General features: G+C 42.3%; 1 protein-coding gene across 4 annotated transcripts in view; it reads left to right on the top strand.

Moving 5' to 3' along the window:
* Window positions 1-22,267, top strand: part of Dcaf5 (DDB1 and CUL4 associated factor 5) — a 120,793-nt gene that overhangs the window by 63,038 nt on the left and 35,488 nt on the right. For all 4 annotated transcript variants that reach the window (XM_045154274.1, XM_004649281.2, XM_045154276.1 and 1 more), the window contains one exon: window positions 2,484-2,697. In XM_045154274.1, the coding sequence (XP_045010209.1) occupies window positions 2,484-2,697 (214 nt within the window). The remainder of the gene's footprint in view (window positions 1-2,483; window positions 2,698-22,267) is intronic.

Here is a 22,267-nt window from a genome sequence, read left to right as displayed (position 1 = left end):
ATCTAAACTAGGAAGCTGCCGGTCAACTGAGTTTATCTTGCAGTGTCGCGCATGTGCACAAGGGGCGCGCTTGTCTGGAGGTCCTGACACTCCAGTTCTCTCTCTCACCCCCATCCCCAATAAAACAAAAAGGCCAGTCTCTATGGGCTGCTGTCTACTAAATGCCCTAAGTAAACATTCTCAAGGCAAGATTACTGTGCACTCCCCGTTCATGTGTTTAGAGAGTTCCTGCCCAGAAATGCAGGCAAGAGAAAAGTACACCCTAGAGCGTGGCTGAACCAGCAGTGGTGGGCCAAGGAGCTTCATGCCCACAGACAGTACTAGGCAGACGTCCCAGCCTGACTAGAATGGGCAGAGAAGTTTCTTGTTAACAGATGGAAAGGATGTTCACCAGAAGCTACAGTTTCCTGTCAGGGTCTTGGGCTGATGCAAACCCTGTTGCTATGGCTGGCAGGGCTGGCCAAGTTTCTTTTGTTGAGTCTTGCTTATTTCTACCCCTCATCCAACCTCAGTCCTCCAGATGCTGGTTTATTTGAATGCTCCATACTGGTATTGGATTGAAGGTCTCATTGTTTCTGAGCTCAGTGTTTAGGTAACACCACATGCCTGTGGTGGCTAGGGCAGACTGTAAAGGAAATGCCTGGGCTCTAACAGCCCTGCCATTCACTCCCTGTGTGTGCATGTGTGGGGTTCAGGACCATTGTGGGAGCCTTTCTCTGCAGGGATTATTACCTGGGGACCGTACTAATACCAGCTTCTCCTTGATGCAGAGTTCTAGAGATGACTTCTTTCCCCTTCCCTCCGTGTGTCTCTCTCTCTATTTCATTCCACTCATAAGAAAATTATAAGCTGTTTGACCCAAGCCTTATGTGCACACGGGCTCAGCCGCAGAGCACTCCTCTTCTTAGTGAGAAAACTGTTTTGGGAGGGTGAAGGTCAGAGAGGACTGGTATTGGTGCAGGTTGTTATTATGACCATGCTAGATTGGCAGCTGTCCCTGGACTGAAGTTTTCCAAAGATGTTCTTCCCATAGAATATCTCTATATTGACCTCTTACTTTGCCCCATCATAGTCTCCCTCTTCTCCCCTGTCACACTCCCTCTCCCGCCCCAAAGTTTTCACTTGGTGACAAGCTATTAAAATGAAACACAGTTAATTTCAGGTCACCCTGAGCTCCTAAAACAAACAAACAAACAAACAAAAAGCTGGCCATGGTGGCAAACACATTTAATCCCAGCACTTGGGAGGCAGAGGTAGGAGGGTCACTGTGAGTTCAACGCCAGCCTGAGAATACATAGTTAATTCCAGATCAGCCTGGGCCATAGCAAGACCCTACCATGGGGGAAGAAAAAAAAACAGGATCAAGCTTGGCAAAGTAGCACATGCCTTTAATCCCAATGCTTGAGAGGCAGAGGTAGATCGCCATGAGTGTTAAGGCCTGCTTGAAATTACATGATGAATTCCATGTCAGTTTGGGTGAGAGTGAGACCCTACTTTAAAACAAAACAAACAAACAAAAAAACTGGATCACTCCTCCTCTCCCCCAGGTAGGCCTCACTCTAACTCAGGCTGACCTGGAATTCACTATGTAGTCTCAGAGTGGCCTTGAAATCATGGCAGTCCTCCTACCTCTGCCTCCTGAGTGCTGGGATTAAAGGCGAGTACTTAGCAATTAAGCACTTGCCTGTGAAGCCTAAAGACCCCAGTTCGAGGCTTGATTCCCCAGGACCCACGTTAGCCAGATGCACAAGGGGGCGCACGCATCTGGAGTTTGTTTGCAGTGGCTGGAGGCCCTGGAGCGCCCATATTCATTCTCTCTCTCTCCCTCTCTCTCTCCCTTTCTCCTTCTCTCCCTCCCTCCCTCCCTCTTTCTCTCGCTGTCTGTCGCTCTTAAATAAATAAATAATTAAAAAAAAATAAAAATTCTGTTTCAACAGGTCAAAAATAATGTAGAATAAACAGTAAAATATCTAGTGTTCTTGCACTACTTGAGAGAAAGGCAGAGAGAGTAAGAGCAAGTATAGACGTGCCAGGGCCTCCTGCAAATGAAGTCCAGACACTTGGCACCACGTCATGCATTCAGCTTTACATGGGTACTGGGGAATCAAACACGTGTCCACAGGCATTGCAGGCAAGTGCCTTTAGCTGCTAAGCCATCTCTCCAGCCCTAGTTTTCTTTCTCTGATTACTGATTACTGCATACCCTTCTGTGGCCGGGCGTGGTGACGCACACATTTAATTCCAGCACCCGGGAGGCAGAGGTAGGAGGATTGCCGTGAGTTCAAGGTCACCCTGAGACTACATAATGAATTCCAGACCAGAGTGAAACTCTACTTTGAAAAACCAAAATAGAAATAACCTTTTGTGGACATTCTGATATGTTCAGCCTCACAGGATGGCCTGGACATGTGGGAAGAAATAATTCAGTCTGATTTGGAGACTCTTGTCCAGCCTGCCTGATCCTGGTGCTTTTTGCCTTCCAGTTCTCTCCTGCGCTATGGCGGCAACCTATCACTGCAGAGTGCCATGAGCGTCCGATTCAACAGCAACGGGACCCAGCTCCTGGCCCTGCGGCGGCGCCTGCCCCCTGTGCTCTATGACATCCATTCCCGCCTGCCAGTTTTCCAGTTTGACAATCAGGGTTACTTCAACTCATGCACTATGAAAAGCTGCTGTTTTGCAGGGGATCGTGACCAGGTCAGTGCCTTCTGCCTCCTACACCCTCACATACTTCTGTGCTGGTCTCTGTTTCTCTTTAGTACCACATCAAATAGAAGAGTATTGAGAGGAAATAAATTCTTGTTTTGTTTTTTGAGGTAGGGTCTTGTTCTAGTCTAGGAATTCACTATGTAGTCTTAGGGTGGCCTGTAACTCACAGTGATCCTCCTACTTGTGCCTCCTGAGTGCTGACCTAAATTACTTACTTTATTTTATTGTTTGGGAATTTATTTTATTATCAGACATTTTGGTTTCATAGAGTTTCTTCATTCAAGCTGCCATTGGGTACATGCCCCATAAGCCAAGGCTGGTTACAGTATAGTTCTAAGCAGCCTAGCTCTGCTGCAATTTTGAATGGATTTTTAGATCTCAGAGCTGTTTTCAAAGAAGAGAGAGAGAGAAAGAGAAAGAGTCAGATGCTAACTCTTTTGCTTTTACTGTGAGTGGTAACTGGGCTTAACTGGGAATGTAGAGACCTAGTTGTCAGTTTCCAGCTTTTTCTCAATGTTACTGGATTGGAGATACTGATGGTGATTAAAGAAGGCAACTTAAGAACATAAAAATTGAGTTGGAGAAATGGCTTAGTGGTTAAGGTGCTTGACTCCAAAACCTAAGGACCCAGGTTCGATTCCCTAGTACCCACATAAGTGCCTTAATCATTTAGCCATCTCTGCAGCCCAAAATTAAAATGTTTTTTAAAAAGAAATTAAATTCAGGAAATATGATATATACTAAGCATACTTTGTGTCTTCTCCATGTTCCTTTTCCCCACAGTCGATGAATTCGAGTCTTAGAGCTACTGGAGATCTTTTTAAACAGACTCTTCCTTTCACAGATGAGAAAATTGAGGCTGGGTGTGGTGGTGCATGCCTTTAATCCCAGCACTTGGGAGGCCGAGGTAGGAGGATTGCTGTGAGTTCAAGGCCACCCTTAGACTACATAGTGAATTCCATGTCAACCTGGGCTAGAGTGAGATGCTACCTTAAAAAACAAACAAAAGTTAAAAAAAAAAAAAGAAAAAAGAAAAGGAAAATCAAGATTCAGAGGTCAGGTGTACAAGCGACCATATCTGTAAGTTTGTACTTGAGTCAGTAGTAGCATGCTGATGTTTTTGGCTCTCAGTGGAGACAAGTTTTTCACAGTATAAGCGGTCATACCTTAGTGTTATCAGAAGCAAGACAGGTTGCAAAAATGAGTGAATTGGGCTGGGAGTACGCAACTTTGAGGGGTAGAAATTAGATAACTGGAAAGCCCACGTTTTGTCAAAGTGGGGTAACCTCTTTTTAGCTTCAGTCTGTTGTTGCCATGGAGTCTCTGTGTTGCAGGGATCTGCTTTTTTCCCAAAGCAAGGCAGATTTTTTTGTGAAATCTTATTTTTAATTATAATAAATTTATACCACCTTGTATGGATAAAAATCATATTTGTCTATCCTCATGTATGGTCACCAATTTGCCACCTGTGGGCTTCATTCAGGAGGGGGTTTTATCTTATTTTCAGTTCCCTGGCATATCTGATGGGAAATGGGTTCATTTTCTTGCCTCTTCCTGGGACCCTTCTTTTCTTCCTTCCTTCCTCCTTCCCTCCCTCCCTCCCTCTTTCTTTCTCTTGGTATTTTTTTTTATGAGAGAGAGAGCAAGAGAGAGTGAGTTGTCGTGCCAGGGCCTGTAGCCCCTGCGATCAAACTCCGTATGTGAGCGCCCTCGCCTTGCGCTCTCGTCACCTTGCATATCTGGTTTATGTAGATGGGACTTGAAGAGTCAAACACGGGCCTTAACCACTAAGCCATCTCCCTAGCCCTTCTGGAACCCTTTCTAATCACCAGCTTTTAAATTTTTTTAATTTATGAAAGAGAGAGAGAATGGGTACAAATGAACTCCAGATACATGTGCCACCATGTGCATCTGGCTTGCGTGAGTACTGGGGAGTAGACCCTAGGTCCTTTGGCTTCACAGGCAAGTGCCTTCACTGCTAAGCCATCTCTCTTGCCCTGATCTACACCTTTTAAAATAAACAAGCAGATGCTTATTAAGCAGTTACTGTGTGCCAGACCAATTCATGTGACTTTGCCTGTTGGAAATTTTCATCCAAAGCACTACATACAGTCTTCCCTACTTAAGCTACAAACACACTTTATCTCTTGTATAGTATCTTTTTAAGATTGAGAGAGATTTTATTGGATATTTCATAGATAGAATTTAAGCACTTAGATAAGGAAAGAGGAGTATAGAGAACTCTCCTGCTCATGAGAAGGCAAGAGCAGGGTAAAGCCCACCTAGAGAGCCAGATGCGAACCTTTTCCAGATTATGAATGTGGGCTGAGCTAATGAGCCACAATGCCAGGTTCAGCCTTAATACTTCTAGAGTCTTAATTCTCAGAAAGAAAAACACCTAGGTTCCTCTTGAGTTTAAGGAAAAAAACAGATCTAGGGGACCTCTTTGCATCAAGAGTGAAGGAGAAGCCAGATCCTTCTCTGACCTAACTGCAAGGGTAGGCTCAAGGACATTCCTCGGTTTTACTTTAGGGGACTGTTACCTATAAACTGCATCAATCCCCCTCTGAAGCAGTAAACCCAATTGCCCTTAGGGAATTGGGGCAATGACTGATCTGGCTTCTTCAAGCTGAATCGGGTCATCACATGTGGCAGATTGAGTTCTCTTCAGTGGTTTTATCTAAAGGACTCTGAAAGTACAGTATATTTTTAATGACTGTTAATAGGGTTTACATTTATGTATAATGCATTTGTTCATAGTTCCCTCCCATTACTCTCTAATCCCTTCTTCCTCCAAACCTCTTCCATTGAGCCCCTTTTCCCCTTCAACCAGCCCTCTACACTATCTTAATGTCTTCTTTCTCTCTGTCATCTATCTATCTTTGCCTTCATCTATAACATTTTTTTTAAATTTTTTATTAATTTATTTGAGAGCGATAGACACAGAAAGAAAGACAGATAGAGGGAGAGAGAGAGAATGGGCGCGCCAGGGCTTCCAGCCTCTGCAAACGAACTCCAGACGCGTGCGCCCCCTTGTGCATCTGGCTAACGTGGGACCTGGGGAACCGAGCCTCGAACCGGGGTCCTTAGGCTTCACAGGCAAGCGCTTAACCGCTAAGCCATCTCTCCGGCCCTATAACATTTTTTGATTGGTTTTGAGGTAGGGTCTTTGCTCTAGACAAGGCTGACCTGAATTCACCATGTAGTCTTAGGGTGGCTTTGAACTCATGGATATCCTCCTACCTCTGCTTCCCACATGCTAGGATCAAAGGCATGCACCACCACACCTGGTTTGTATCCATAACCTTAAAAAATATATAGGGGCTGGAGAGATGGCTTAGCTGTCTAGGTGCTTGCCTGCAAAGCTAAAGGACCCAGATTCAATTCCCCATGACCCACATAAGCCATCTCCCCAGTCCTATGACATTTTTGACATTTTGATAGGCCCAATATTATGCAGATAGCAGCAGCCACTGTGAGGTCATGAATGCAATGGTCATCACTTGTCCAGAATACAACACTCCAAAGCACACTGCCCCACCTGGCTCTTGTAGTCTTTCGGTCACCTTTTATACAGTGGCCCCTGAGCCTTGGAGGGTATGATAGAGATGTCCCATTCAGCACTGAGTGCTTAGCTGACCCTTCTTCTCAGCACTTTGATGAGTTTTGAGTCTCTCCAGTAGTTACCTCTTCTTTGTGAAGTCTGGTCAAAAATGATAGCAGGTTTAGAGAGATGGCTTAGTGGTTAAGGTGCTTGCCAGTGAAGTCAGAGGACCCAGGTTCAGTTCCCTAGGACCCATGTAAAGCCAGATGCACAAGGTGGCACATGCATCTAAAGTTCTTTGCAGTGGCTGGAGGCCCTGGTGTGTGCCCATTCTCTCTTTGTCTGCGTCTTCCTTTCTCTCTCACATAAATAAAATATTAAAAAGGGGGGAAAATATTGAGAGCAGCTTGGTGTGGGGGTACACACCTTTAATCTAGCTTTTTGGAGGCAGAGGAAGGAGGACTGCTATGAGCATTCAAGGCTACCCTGCGATTGCAGCCTGAATTCAAACAGTAGCAGTTTCCCTACTAGCATCTGTGATCTTCTAAGCCATGGGTGATGCTCACCATCAAATTAGGTGACAGAATTGGCATTTTGTTGGCTGGCTATCAATAGAAACAACCTCCACTAAAGACATGAATGTGCTGGGTGGAGTGGTGCACATCTTTATTCCCAGCACTCGGAAGGCAGAGGTGGGAGGATTGCCTAGAATTCGAGGCCACCTGAGACTACATAGTGAATTCTAGAATTCCAGGTCAGCCTGGGCTAGATTAGTGAGACCCTACCTTGAAAAAAAACAAAACCAAATAAATTAACAATAAATTGGACATTTTTTTTTTTAAAGATAATCACTATGTTGCCCAGGCTGGCCCTGAACTCATAGTCTAAGGTGTTCCTCTAGCCTCAGGTCCTGAGCAGCAGGGACCACAGAGATAGACCCAGGCCACCATGCCGTTCCTTGAACTCTTTGTGTTGTTAACAGTTTTCTTTGCATGTGTGGGGGGGAGTGATGGGGGAACATAGGCATGCCAGGGCCTCTTGCCACTGTAGATAAACTATAAACTCCAGGCACATGCATCTGGCTTTCTTTACGTGGAAACTGGGAAAGTAAACCAGGCCCTGCAGCCTATGCAAGCAAGTGCAAGTGCCATTAACCACTGAACCATCTTCCCAAGCCTGAACTCTTTTTTTTTTTTTTAAAGCTAGCATACCTTCTAGTCTGGCACTATAGTGAACAATCTTGTAAGTAAACTAAGATTTCTTCTTCTGGAGGCTGCTTGAATGCAGGATTCTCCTCTTTCCTTTTACACCATCCTTAGATTTTGGCTTGGATTTATTTTCTTCCTGAAGCTTGACTGGGTACATTCTGTCTTTTAATCTTCACAGTCCCATGTCTACCCTCAGCAAACAAATCTCTTAGCAGTGTTAAAAGAATATTCACCTGCCAGCTTTTCTGGCACACACTTGTAAGACAGCACTTGGGTTTTGTTCCTTTCTTTCACAATTCCTTAAATAGCTCTGGTCCTAGATGGCAAGTCCAGCAGAGAACTGAGGCTTCTTGGGAATTTGGTCTTTGAGGCGAGAGGCCTGTGCGCCTGGAAAGGGACATACTGGTGATTTAAACATCTTCTCTTACGGTAATTTTTTGCTCTTGCCAAAAGAGGGGTAGAGAAAGAGAAGTTATAACCTAGTGTTCTTGAACGGGTTGAGCACCAGAGTGGCTGACTATTGAGTTGTCTTATATAGTCCTTTCTTTTGAACTTGACAGCTGGCAAGGCCCCTAAAATCATGGTAATGAAAGCATATGACCCCATCCCCCAAAGAGCTGACTTAATATCCCATGAATCCAACAAAAAGGCCTTGGATATGTGGCCAGGCCTGAGACATTACATCACCACTTTCCCTCTCTGTGTTGATTCTGTGTATAGAGCAGAGGGACAGGAATGCACCAGGAAGCACTCTCCAGGCAGGAGAACTGCCCTGTGAAGTTGTAACTGCGTAAACGACATTCAGCCCTGATGACACCTTCTTGGGGCCTGGCATGCCGTACATTCTTGTACTCAGGAAAGCTCAACTTTTGCTTTCTGTCTTTTGATTTATGACTGCTGGCTAATTTCTTTTCATCTCCTTGTCTCGTCTTCCTCTTCTGTTAGGATTGAACCCACATAGCTGCTTTTGGGGATCGTTGTGCAGATCTCATGCCCACGTGGAAGTGAGGCCTGCAGTGATTTAACATGGCTGATCTAATCAGTAGCAGGGCACAATCAGAGCTAAACTCAGTCTCTTCCCTGTGATTGTGCCTCTGCAGAGTCTTACAAGCACACTGCCACTTGTATTCTTGAGACCAAGTAGTGACAGGTCTTCCTGGAGAGATGAGGAAGAGCTGAATACAGGATGTTGTACTAGGGGAATTCCGTCACGAATGTTTTAGGAGACTTTTGTTGTCATTATTGTTGCTGCTTGTTCTGAGGCAGGGACTCCCTCTAGCCCAGGCTGATCTGGAACTTACTCTGTATCTCATACTGGCCTTTCACTCAGCTGACTTCCTACCTCAGCATCTGGAGTGCTGGGATTAAAGGTGTGCACCATCAAACCTAGTAAGACTTTGTTTTATAAAAAAAAAAAAAAAAAAAAAAAAAGAATAGCCGGGCCTTGTGATGCAGGCTGGTAAAGTTGTAGCCACTAGAGAGACTGAGAAGAAGTATTGAAGTTCAAACCCAGCCTGGGTAACTTAGTGAGACCATGTTTCAAAACAAGAAATAAAAAGAGGGCTGGAGATGGCTATAACTCAGCCTGGAGACGCTTGCCCTGCCTGTGTGAGACCTTGGGTTCAGTCCCCAGTACTGTGAGATTGGCCGGGGGGGGGGAGGGGGTAGATTGAAGATAAATCATTAACATCAGCCAGTTTAAAACTTTCTGAGGGCTGGAGAGATGGCTTAGCGGTTAAGCGCTTGCCTGTGAAGCCTAAGGACCCCGGTTCGAGGCTCGGTTCCCCAGGTCCCACGTTAGCCAGATGCACAAGGGGGCGCACGCGTCTGGAGTTCATTTGCAGAGGCTGGAAGCCCTGGCGCGTCCATTCTCTCTCTCTCCCTCTACCTGTCTTTCTCTCTGTGTCTGTTGCTCTCAAATAAATTAAAAAAAAAAATAAAAAAAAAAAAAAACTTTCTGAGCCCCAGACCTCTTGAAAATATAAAATCCACAAGGACGTCGTCAGAGAAGTGCACATATACACATAGTGTTGCATAGAATTATATGAATTTGTGGGACTCCTGGGACCTGGAGACTCAGGTATTAATCCTAAACACAGAATTTTTCTTTGGTTAAGGTCATTCTTTAGCCCATTTACTGACTTGGTCTTAGAAAGTAGAAAGCATGAAAGGTCTGCTAGAGATGCTCTGGAATACAAGATGTCCTGGCTTAGGAATAAGTGGAATTGGTATGATCTGGTGTGAACTATATGACATAATAGTTCTTTCATGCATAGCTCCTAGCGTAGAGAGTGACTCCACTGGGAAACCCCCAAAGACATCGGTGAAGGGGACAGGTTGTATCTCTCCTCTTCATGCCCCCTCCCTCTAGTCATTAGCTTTGCCTCTTTTTCTGGTATCTTGAAGCTTTGGAGCAAAAAGAAAATATGTTCCTTTCTAAGAATGCTAGAACCTTTGCTTAAGTAAAGAGTGTAAGTGCTCACAGATGGATTGAAGTGAATGGAGTGATGCCATCTCCCCACATACCCAAACTGAGGCCCCTGGCGGAGAGACTGGGCACCGAAGCCGTTTTTGATGGATGGCTCCTGAACTTAAACCCCGGTTTCCAAAATGAATGTTGCCAAATAGTCATCTTTCGGTAATGCAGGCTACTTTGTTATAGCAGCTGGTGCTGATTTAGAACAGTTTTAATTTCTTCCCTATGGATTATTTAAATATTACTGGCTGCTGTTTTGGAATATTTCTTTATTAATAGAATTTTCCTACTCTGAGCCCATAAAGGTTGCTTATTTTAATAAACTGAAAGATTCCAGAAGCTTAGTGGAGCCGAAATGGCAAGTGATCCAAAGAAGCGAGAATAATGTAACTTCACATGCAAAAATAGTGTTAATCTTTTGGGTATGGGGATATGTGTGCTTTCATTGGGAGCAAATGAAATTCTATTTCTCTTGCCACAAATGAAATAAATCTATGGCTTAGCCCATTTCCAAAGAAAATTTGGTCTGATTGCTTTGACTAATATTTGTGGCAGACATTGAATATAAATGACAGAATCAACGGTGTATTTTATATGAACTAACAAACCTATTTTCTAGAAATAGTCTTCTAGAGAGTCTGTCACAAAGTTGGACCATTATATTTTCCAAACCCGTCTGACAAAAGGTCAGGAGGAACTAAAGAGCTATGTTTAGTTTAAATGTAAATAGCAGTTTCTATTACTGATCCAGGCTGCAGAGCCATCTGGTTTTTCTATCCTAGTCAATACAGTTAATTAGACAGACATGCCATTTACTGGAGAATAATTAATCAATTACTGTGGAAGGATCCTTTGGAGGGAATGATAAGTTGATCAGTGTTCAAGGAATAGTAACTGATTGATATGTTTCCTTCTTCAGCAGATGTTTGGGATTTCCAAATGCTGGGCAAACATGTTTATTACACTCATATTCATGTGTGTACATATCTTGCTGTCCATCCATACATATACTTAGCTGTCAGGAGAACATCAAGAAATTCTTCTCTTATCAAAAGGCCTGTTGAGGCATATTCCATGTCATTTTTGGAACATTTCATGTGGATGGAATATCCCTTTTGAATGTTTTTCTTCTTAGTTCAAATAGGGGCTATTTTGTTGGTATCTGTTTCTAAAATCTATAAAACTTACAATATAGATGGCAGAAATCTATCTGTATCCCAAATAGTTCTTTATTCATTTGTTTAACAGTAAGGTTTAAATAAAGAAGTTAGAGGGGGACAAAATAGTTGTTTGGCTTGATGTTGCTAATGTATTATTTTTTTTCCAGAAAGGTTTATTTAATCTGTTTTCTGTGGGAGGCTACTTTTAGATCCTTGTGTGAACCTTCAAGTCCCTAAGTTTTTGTCTGTGTATCCTGAGTGACTCTATGAGGTCTCTGCATATTTAGCTAGCAAACCCCTGCAAATAGAAAGATGACTTTCTAGAGAATATGTTACTTAAGAGATAAAGAAGCAGGCAGAAGTTCTTGGAGGGAATGTTGAATATTACAACTATAAAGGTTAATAGGTTGATAGAGATTATCAGTAGAGCAAGGAACCTGTAACAATGTGGTAATTTTTTTTCCAGTGCTGTTTTTAGGGTTGCTTATGGGTAAGTTCCTCCTTGAAATCTGTTAAGGAGGAGTGATTGCTAATCTCTCTGATAGTGGATAGACTCTCGCCATGCTCTGGCCTTAGGTTGCCTCTATTGAAAATGTCTAGACAAGACTGGAGGGATTACTTAGCAGTTAAGGCACTTGCCTGTAAAGCCCATTGACCCGGGCTTGATTCCCCACTACCTATATAAAGCCAGATGCACAAATTGGCGCATGTGTCTGGAGTTCCTTTGCAGTGCCTAGAGGTCCTGGCATTCATGCATATTCTCTCCTTCTGTCTCTATACTTGCAAATAAATAATAAAATGATTTTTTAAAATATCTGGAGCTGGAGAGATGGCTTAGCAGTTAAGCACTTGCCTGTGAAGAATCAAGACCGTGTTTCGAAGCTCTATTTCCCAGGACCCACTTAAGTCAGATGCACAAGGGGGTGCATGTGTCTGGATTTCATTTGCAGTGGCTGGAGGCCCTGGCGTGCCCATTCGCTCTCTATCTACCTCTTTCTCTCTTTGTCTGTCACTCTCAAATAAATAAATAAAAATAAAATTTAAAAAAAATGTCTAGACAGCATTCAGGTCAGTAAACAGGTTGTTCTCTTGGGCCACAGCATGCATGAATTAAAGACATGTGCCACTTGCCGGGTGTGGTGGTGCACACCTTTAATCCCAGCACTCAGGAGGCAGAAGTAGGAGGATCGTTGTGAGTTCGAGGCCACCCTGAGACTACATAATGAATTCCAGGTCAGCCTGGGCTAGAGTGAGACCCTACCTTGAACAACAACAACAAAAGAAAGAAAGAAAGAGACACGTGCCACCATGCATGGCTATTCTTTCTTTGGTTTTTGTTTTTGTTTCTCAAACCCATGGTTATCCTTCTACTTCTGCCTCCCAAGTGCTGGGATTAAAGGCATATACCACCACACCTGGCTTAAAATTATTTTTAGCTTATTTGCAAGCAGAGAGAGAGAGAAGAGAAGCAGGCAGAGAAAGAATGGGTGTGCCAGGGCCTCTAGCTACTGCAAACGAACTCCAGATGCATGTGCCTCTTGTGGACCTGGCTTACGTGGGTCCTGGAGATTCGAACTTGGGTCCTTTGACTTTGCAGTCAAATGCCTTAATTGCTAAGCTGTTCCTCCAGCCTGGAATTCTTTCTTTGTGTGTGTGTGTGTGTGTGTGATTTCTTTTCTTTTCTTTTTTTTAAAATTTTTATCTATTTATTTGAGAGATAGAGAAGGAGGCAGATAAAGAGAATGGGCAAACCAGGGCTCCTAGTCACTGCAAACAAACTTCAAATGCATGTGCACCTTGTGTATCTGGCTTATGTGAGTACTGGGGAATCAAACTTGGGTCCTTAGGCTTTTCAGGCAAGTACCTTAACCACTAAGCCATCTCTCCAGTGTGTTTTCTTGTTTATTTTTCCTTTCTCCCTATAGAAAACTTTTGCTAGTAAGATGCCCCACCAGAGCTTCATGGCCATGGTCCACTGGAGCACTAACTATATGCAGGTTTCAGTCTGAGGCTTCATTCAGTCTAAGCCAAAGACCATTGCAGCACAGCTTTAAGAAAGGATCCTCGGGCTTAGTGGTTAAGGCACTTGCCTGTGAAGCCCAAGGATCCAGGTTCAATTTCCCCAGTACCCACATAAGCCAGATATACAAGATGACACATGTGTCTGGAGTTTGTTTGCAGTGGCTAGAGGCCCTGGCATGCCCAACTCACACTCACTCTCTCTCTCTCTCTCTCTCTCTCTCTCTCTCTCTCTCTCTCAAATGAAAAATAAAAATATTTTTAAAAAAGAAAGGAAGCTGGGTGTGCTGGCGCATGCCTTTAATCCCAGCACTTGGGAGGCAGAGGTAGAAGGATTGCCATGAGTTCAAGGCCACCCTGAGACTACAGAGTGAATTCCAGGTCAGCCTGAGCTAGAGCAAAACCTACCTTGAAAACCCCCTTCCCAAAAAAGAAAGGAACTTCTACCTGTACTAATGATATTAAATATCTCTCCATCATGCCCACTTGAAATAATCTTTGTTTCTGTATAGCATCAAGACAACAACAAAGAAAGAAACCAAAGAACACCTAGGCTTGATGACATAGGCCTATAATTTCAACTACATAAGCAATCAGGAGTATGGAAAATTCAGCGCCTGCCTGAGCACAGTGAGTTCCAGGCCAGCCTGGACAATTTAGCAAGTCCTTGTGTCAAAACTAAAACTAAAAAAATAAATAAATAAATAACGACTGGGGTAGAATGTCTTCCCAGCATACATAAAGTTCTTGGTTCAATCCCCAGTACTAAAAAAGAAAAGAAAAAGAGCTCTTGGGTTTTGGAGGCGGTCTTAACTCTAGCCCAGGCCCAGCTTTGATCTCATAGAGATCCTTCCGCCTCAGCCTCCTTCCTCAAAGCCTTTTGAGGGCTTGGATTATAGGCTTACACAACCATGCGCAGCTTGTTACTGTATAGTTTTATAACCCAGAATTCTGCTTCCCCTTCTAGAATGCTCTTCTCTTAGATAATCACGTAATTTGCTTCTTCATTTCCTTCAGAGTTCTCCTCAAAATGCATTTTATCAGCGAGGCCTTCTGTGACCACTCTGTATAAAACAGAAACTATCATCCTGATACCTGATGATTCCTTTTTTTCTTTTTCTTTGTTTCTCCCTCTCAATACAATGTTAACTTCATGAGGGCAGAGGCAATTCTATATATTCCCGTCCCTAGAACAGTTTCCATTGCAGAGTAGACATCCAGTAAATATTTGCTTAATGAAGAAAAAGAATGAACTCATTTTTACTTGAGTCTGTCACAGTCAGCAGTATACCAGGCAGCCAACTTTCAGTGCTGGCCGGGGTCCAGCAGACAACCACTAAATGCTATAAATGAATTCCTTAGGGCATTTTATGATTCCAGTGTGTGAATACTTAAACAGTCTGACTGGATGTCATTGGGCCAAGTCTCCCCTCCTTGGAAATTGTCCCAAGCAGTTCTCTTCTGGTAGGTATAAGAGAAGTTTTAAGAGAAGCACTATATCAGAACTTGCCTCATCCCTGACAGGAAGTACATTCTAAGCATTTTCTACATGCTTGAGAAACTGTCATTGAATCTCATGGGCCTTAACTCTGGGAGCATTTTCTTCCTTCTAAGGCAGTCAGTCTTCTGAGTCAGCATTCTGTCTGGGCAGCCCCTGTTACATTTCCAGGGCTCTGCCCAAGTGAGTACTAAACAAGTAGGAAAGCCCTGATCCTTCACTGTAAAATAGTAAGACCTCTGGTAAGCCTGGCCTTGGCTCACTCTTGTTTCTTGCTCTAGCCCAGGCTGACCTGGAATTCACTATGTAGTCTCATGGTATCCTTGAACTCATGGCGATCCTCCTACCTTTGCCTCTGAGGGCTGGGATTCAAGGTGTGCACCACCACAACTCACTCTTTTAATAGGTAGTTTTTGTTCATTTAGTTTGTGAACGTTTGGGGAGGGGGAGGCAGGATAGCAGGAATCATGTCAAGCTTACAGCCTCCTAAACAGAGAGTGAAATGATGAGATGTTGAATCATAAGTTATACAGCATACATATACATATAATTAGTGGGCAGTTCTTTCTTCCTTACCCCTGCCACACATCCACACTCTCTGCTGGTTTCTCCTAATATGAATTCAGTTTCCTAGTGCAACTAATTTCTTTGGGAATATGCAGAGGGGTGCAGAAGTAGGGGATAGAGAAGGGGAGAGTTGGTAAGTTCAAGTTTAACCTTGAAGGCAAAAGAGCATAAAACACACACACTTCTGTCTCAGGTCCAGGAAGCAGAGCTGCTGGTCCTCATTCTCATCAGTAGTGAATGAGAACTGCTCCTGAGTACTGTTTATTCACCGGAGCAGTCTCTGTGGACACACAGGCTTTGGAGAAAGCCCTCAGGCAGGTCTGGAGGGATGGCTTAGCTAGCAGTTAAGATGCTTGCCTTGCCTGCAAAGCCAAAGGACCTTGGTTCAATTCCCCAGGATCTATATAAGCCAGATACACAAAAGATGGCGCATGTGTCTGGAGTTTGCAGCAGCTGGAGATTTTGGCCCATATTCTCATTCTCTCTCTCTCCCTCTTTCTCTCAAATAAACAAAAATATTCTTAAAAAGAAAGCCCTCAGGCAAAAGAAAAACATGCTTACTGGCGATTGGAGTTCAGGCACAGTATACAAAGAAGTAAGCCTAAGGGATCTGAGTACTGTATCGAAGAGTGAGTGAGCCATGGCTGCTGTTCCCATTGAAACCATGACTACCAGAGGACCCTTGCTTTTCCCAGCCTTTACCATATTCAGATGGTTTGTATGTCTTCACTTTTCTGTGAATACTTAGCCTCTTATTTCTCATAGAGGTGCCTAGAGATTTTTTTTTAATTTTATTTATTTATTTATTTTGAGAGCGACAGACACAGAGAGAAAGACAGATAGAGGGAGAGAGAGAGAATGGGCGCGCCAGGGCTTCCAGCCTCTGCAAACGAACTCCAGACGAGTGCGCCCCCTTGTGCATCTGGCTAACGTGGGACCTGGGGAACCGAGCCTCGAACCGGGGTCCTTAGGCTTCACAGGCAAGCGCTTAACCGCTAAGCCACCTCTCCAGCCCATGCCTAGAGATTTTGAGGTAAGGTCTCACTGTAGAACAGGGTGACCTAGAATGTACTATGTAGCCCAGACTGGCTTTGAATGCACAGTAATCATCTACCTCAGCCTCCTAAGTGCTGAGACTAAAGAGGTGTGCGAGAGCACCTGCCTCACCTACATATTTTTTATTATTTATTTATTTATTTGACAGATAAAGAATAAGGAAGTCCTACAAACCTCATAAATGAAGTAATAGGAAAACAATAAACATTTTTTTTCTGAGGAGGGATTTTTGGAGATAACCATTAGTATATTGCATAAAAATAGCTAGAATTATTTAATGGCTTTTTCAGATATAATTATGCATGTGGATAATAATTGCATTCTTAGTCTTGAATACTTATTTTTAATACATTTGGGGGTAATATTTTAACATAAATAAAATTCCTAACATTTTCTGCATTTTGTATCTCATTCAAATTTAATATTAGTATCCATCATAGTGTTTTTTTTCAAATTTCTAAAAAATATTTTATTTTTATTTATTTATTCGACAGGGAAAGAGAGAGAGAATGTGCACCAGGACCTTCAGTTGCTGCTGACAAATCCAGATGCATGCACCCCCCTTGTGTTTCTGGCTAACGTGGGTCCTGGGAAATTGAACCTGGGTCCTTTGGCTTTACAGGCAAATGCTCTAAACTCTAAGCCATCATTCCAGTCCTCAATTTTTTTTTTTTTATTAACAACTTCCATAATATATAAAATATATTCCATGGTAATGCCCTGCCTCCCCCCACTTTGCCCTTTGAAAATCCATTCTCCATCATATCCCTTTCCCCTCTCAATCAGTTTCTCTTTTATTTTGATGTCATGATCTTTTCCTGCTATTATGATGGTCTTGTATAGGTAGTGTCAGGCACGGTGAGGTCATGGAAATGCAGGCCATTTTGTGTCTGGGGGGAGCATGTTATAAGGAGACCTACCCTTCCTTTGGCTCTTACATTCTTTCAGCCACCTCTTACGCAATAGACCCTGAGCCTTGGAGGTGTGATAGAGAGATTGCAGTGCTGAGCACTCCTGTCACTTCTTTCCAGTACCATGATACCTACTTAGTTGTACCAAGGTCACTGCCATCTGAAAAGAGAAGATTCTCTACCAAGAGTGAGAGTAGCATTAATATAAGGGTATGAACATTAAGCGAAGTGCTTACTGGGCAGTTTGATAAGCATAGTATATACATTTAGCAAGACAGCAGCAGATGTTACACCTCTAGGGCTCATGACTACCCCTGTTTTAAGTTTTCAGAACCAGGGATGTATTCTTTCCCATGGAGCAGGCCTCCAGTCCAGTTAGAGGGCAGTTGGTTTCCACCATGACACACGTGCCGCTATTGCACCCGTTGGCTCATTTGGCCTGGCTGGCCAATTATAAGGCTTGCAGTGTCCACTGTTGAGTATCTTCACTGGTGTTTTCTCTTTCTTCCATTGAAATGTATGTAGAATGGCTTCTTCCAGCTTTCTGTCAGCTGGTCTACATGGAGGAGGTTATCAGCTCAGTTCCAGCAGGATTTCTCAGTGGCCTTTGCAGCCCAAGTACGTGGAGTCTTCAGCAATAGGGTCTTACCATCTATTCCTGGTGGGAAACCAAGGGCTTCAGCAATGGCCTATAATGTTTTAGAGGCATCAGGGACCTCCCTGGCCAACAACTCATGGGAAGTTATCCCATCCCTGGCACTGAAAATTTTCTAGCAACAATCTATGGCTCCTGAGTATTCCATTGTCCAAAAGAGAAGTTTTCCATATGATTTATTTATATCCTCTTAGATTTTGATTAGCCCACCCTCCACCTTTCCTTTCCTCAATTTCTTCCCCTGACCTCAATTTGGGTCATTTCACCCCCATTAATCTGTTCTTCTACTTACATATATACAATACCATCCTATTAAGTAACCCCCCCCCCCTTCCTTTTTCTTCCTTTATATCTCTTTTTTAGCTTACTGGCATCTGCTACTGAGTTTTTTCCTTCTCACACCGAAGCCCAATCATCTGTAGCTAGGATCCACATATGAGAGAGAACATGTGACGTTTTGCTTTCTGGATCTGGGTTACCACAGTTAGTATAATAATCCTTTCCATACCCATCCATTTTCCTGCAAATTTCATAACTTCATTTTTCTTTACCGCTAAGTAGAACTTCATTGTCTAAATGTGCCACATCTTCATTATCCACTCATCAGTTGAGAGACCTCTAGGCTGGTTCCATTTCCCAGCTATTGTGAATAGAGCAGCAATAAACATGGTTGAGCAAGTATCTCTAAGGCAGTGAGATGAATGCTTAGGATATATGCCTAGGAGTGGTATAGCTGGGTCATGTGGTAGATCTATTTTTAGCTGTCTTATGAACCTCCACACTGATTTACACAATGGCTGGACCAGATTGCATTCCCACTAACGGTATAGAAGGGTTCCTCTTTTTCTACATCCTCACAAGCATTTATGGTCATTTGTTTTCATGATGATAGCCAATCTGACAGGAGTGAGGTGGAATCTCAATGTAGTTTTAATCTGCATTTTCCTGATGACTAGGGATGTTGAACATTTTTTTAGATGCTTACTCGCCATCCATATTTCTTCTTTTGAGAACTCTATTTAGTTCAACAGCCCATTTTTCAATTGGCTTGTTTGATTTCTTATTATTTGTTTGAGTTCTTTGTGTATCCTAGATATTAGTCCTCTATTGGATGTATAGCTGGCAAAGATTTTTTTTCTCATTCTGTAGGTTGCTTCTTTGCTTTATTCACCGTGTCCTTTGCAGTACAAAATCTTTATAATTTCATGAGGTCCCAGCGGTTCATCTGTGGTTTTATTGCCTGAGCAGTTGGAGTTATATTCAGAAAGTCTTTGCCAAGACCAATATGTTGAAGGGTTTCCCCCGCTTTTTCCTCTAGCAGTTTCAGAGTTTCAGGTCTGATGTTAAGGTCTTTAACCCATTTGGACTTAATTCTTGTGCATAGAAAGAGAGAAGAATCTATTTTCATCCCTCTACATATCCAGTTTTGCCATCACCATTTGCTGAAGAGGCTGTCTTTTCTCCAGTGAGTATTTTTGGCATTTTTATCGAATATCAGGTGGCTATAGCTAACTGGAGTTACATCTGGGTCCTCTATTCTGTTCCATTGACCTAAATCTCTGCTTTTGTGCCAGTACCATGCTGTTTTTGTTACTATGGCTCTGTAGTATAGGTTAAAATCAGGTATGGTGATAGCACCAGTCTTATTTTTGTTGCTTAGTATTGTTTTAGATATTCAAGAATTTTTGTGATTCCAAATGAATTTTTGGATTGTTTTTCTACTTCCGTGAAGATTGCCATTGGAATGTTGATGGGGATTGCATTAAATGTGTAGATTGCTTTTGGTAAGATTTCCATTTTCATAATACTGTTTCTTCCGATCCAAGAACAAGGGTTGTTTTTCCATTTCCTAGTGTCTTCTGCAATTTCTCGCTTGAGTGTTTTAAAGTTTTATTCCAAGGTACTTTTTGTTTTTTTGATGCAATTGTGAATGGGAGTGATTCTTTGATTTCATCCTCTGTGTGTTTGTTGTTAGCATATAGGAATGGTACTGATTTCTGTGTATTTATTTTGTATCCTGCTACATGGTTATAGGTGTTTATCAGCTCTAACAGTTTGGTGGTAGAGTCTTTAAGGTCCTTTATGTACAGAATCATGTCATCTGCAAATAATGATAACTTGATCTCTTCCTTTCCAATTTGTATCCCTTTTATGTGCATCCCTTTCCTTATTGCTATGGCTAAGACTTTGAGTACTGTAGTAGATAAAAGTGGGGACAGTGGACACCCTTGTCTTGTTCCTGATTTTAGTGGAAAAGCTTCTGGTTTTTCCCTATTTAGTAATATGTTGGCTGTAGGCTTGTCATAAATAGCCTTTATTACATTTATTATATTGAGATATGTATTCCCAGTCTCTGTAGGACTTCTATCATGAAGGGAAGTTGGATTTTGTCAAATGTTTTTTCTGCATCTGATGAGATGATCATGTGATTTTTGTCCTTCAGTCCATTTATATAATGTGTTACATTTATCGATTTGTGTATGTTCAACCATCCCTGCATCTCTGGGATAAAGCCTACTTGGTCCGGGTGAGTGATCTTTCTGATATATTCTTGTATTCTGTTTGCCAACATTTTGTTGAGAATTTTTGCATCTATGTTCATGAGGGGGATTGGTCTGTAATTTTCTGTTTTTGTTCTATCTTTGCCTGGTTTTGGTATCAGGGTGATGCTAGCTTTGTAGAAGGAGTTTGGTAGGATTCCTTCTTTTTTTATTTTATGTTAAAGCTTAAGAAGCATGGGCTGGAGAGATGGCTTAGCGGTTAAGCGCTTGCCTGTGAAGGCTAAGGACCCCGGTTCGAGGCTCGGTTCCCCAGGACCCACGTTAGCCAGATGCACAAGAGGGCGCACGCGTCTGGAGTTCGTTTGCAGAGGCTGGAAGCCCTGGCGCGCCCATTCTCTCTCTCTCCCTCTATCTGTCTTTCTCTCTGTGTCTGTCGCTCTCAAATAAATAAATAAAAATTTAAAAAAAAAAGAAGCAATGGTGTTAGTTCTTCCCTGAAGGTCTGGTAAAATTCACCAGTGAGTCTATCTGGGCCTGGACTTAGTTGGGAGATTTTTGATAACTGCTTGGATCTCCATACTCGTTATAGGTCTATTTAAGTGGTCAATCTCATCTTGATTTAATTTAGGTAAGTCATATAAATCGAGGAAATCATCCATTTCTTTCACATTTTCATACTTAGTGGAGTATATGTTTTTATAATATGTCCCTATGATTTTTTGAATTTCTCTGGTATCTATTGTGATGGTGCCTTTTTCATCTCTAATTTTATTAATTTCTGTATCTTCTCTCTTTCTTTTGGTCAGATTTTCTAAGGGTTTATCAATCTTGTTTTTCCTTTCAAAGAACCACCTCTTTGTTTCATTGATTCTTTGGATTTTTGTTTGTTTGTTTGTTTCTATTTCATTAATTCCTGCCCTAATCTCTATTATTTCTTCCCGGCTACTGATTTTCAGTTTGCCTTGTTCTTTTTCCAAGGCTTTAAGGTGAAGCATTAGGTCATTTACTTAAGACCTTTCTAATTTCTTAATATAGGCACTTAAAGCTATAAATTTACCTCTTAGAACTGCCTTCATTGTGTACCAAAGGTTTTGGTATGTTGTGTTCTCATTATCATTTGACTCTGAATTTTTTGATTTACTTCTTGATTTCTTCATTGACTCATTCATCATCTAGTAGTGTATCTTTTAGTTTCCATGATTTTGTGTATGCTCTATATCTTTTGTTACTATTGATTTGTAGTTTGATTCCATTGTTGCCAGATAGAATGCAAGGAATTATTTCAATTTTCCTGAATTTGTTAAGATTTGCTTTGTGTCCTAATATATGGTCTATGTTAGAGAATGTTCCATGTGCTGCTGAAAAGACTGTATATTCTGCAGCATTTGGATAAAATGTCCTCTTTATGTCTGTTAGGTCCATTTCTTCTATGACCTCATTTAATACAGATGTCTCTGCTGGGATGACCTGTCGGTCAGTTGATGAGAGAGGGGTGTTGGTGACACCCACTATAATTGTGTTTGGTGTTATCTGTGACCTTATTTCTAATAGCGTTTGTTTGATGAAGTTTGCAGCCACCTTGTTAGGTGCATGTATGTTTAGGATTGTAATGTCCTCCTGTTGGAGTGTGCCCTTAATCAATATAAAGTGAACTTCCTTATCTTTCTTGACTAACGTTGGACTGAAGTCTACCTTGTCAGATATTAGGATAGCAACCCCTGCTTGTTTTCTAGGCTCATTTGCTTGAAACACTGTTTTTCAACCTTTCACCTTAAGACAGTGTCCATCCTTTGTAGAAAGGCGAGTTTCTTGGAGGTAACAAGTTGAAGGATCCTGCTTTTTTTTTTGTTTTTTTGGTTTTTTTTGTTTTTTTGGTTTTTCGAGGTAGGGTCTCACTCTAGCCCAGGCTTACCTGGAATTCACTGTGGAGTCTCAGGGTGGCCTTGAACTCATGGCAATCCTC

The sequence above is a fragment of the Jaculus jaculus genome, chromosome 7 (assembly GCF_020740685.1).
Source record: "Jaculus jaculus isolate mJacJac1 chromosome 7, mJacJac1.mat.Y.cur, whole genome shotgun sequence".
In the NCBI taxonomy this organism is placed as follows: Eukaryota; Metazoa; Chordata; class Mammalia; order Rodentia; family Dipodidae; genus Jaculus; species Jaculus jaculus.
The sequence above is the reverse complement of the archived record's forward strand: the minus strand, read 5'-3'. Positions and strand labels throughout refer to the sequence as shown.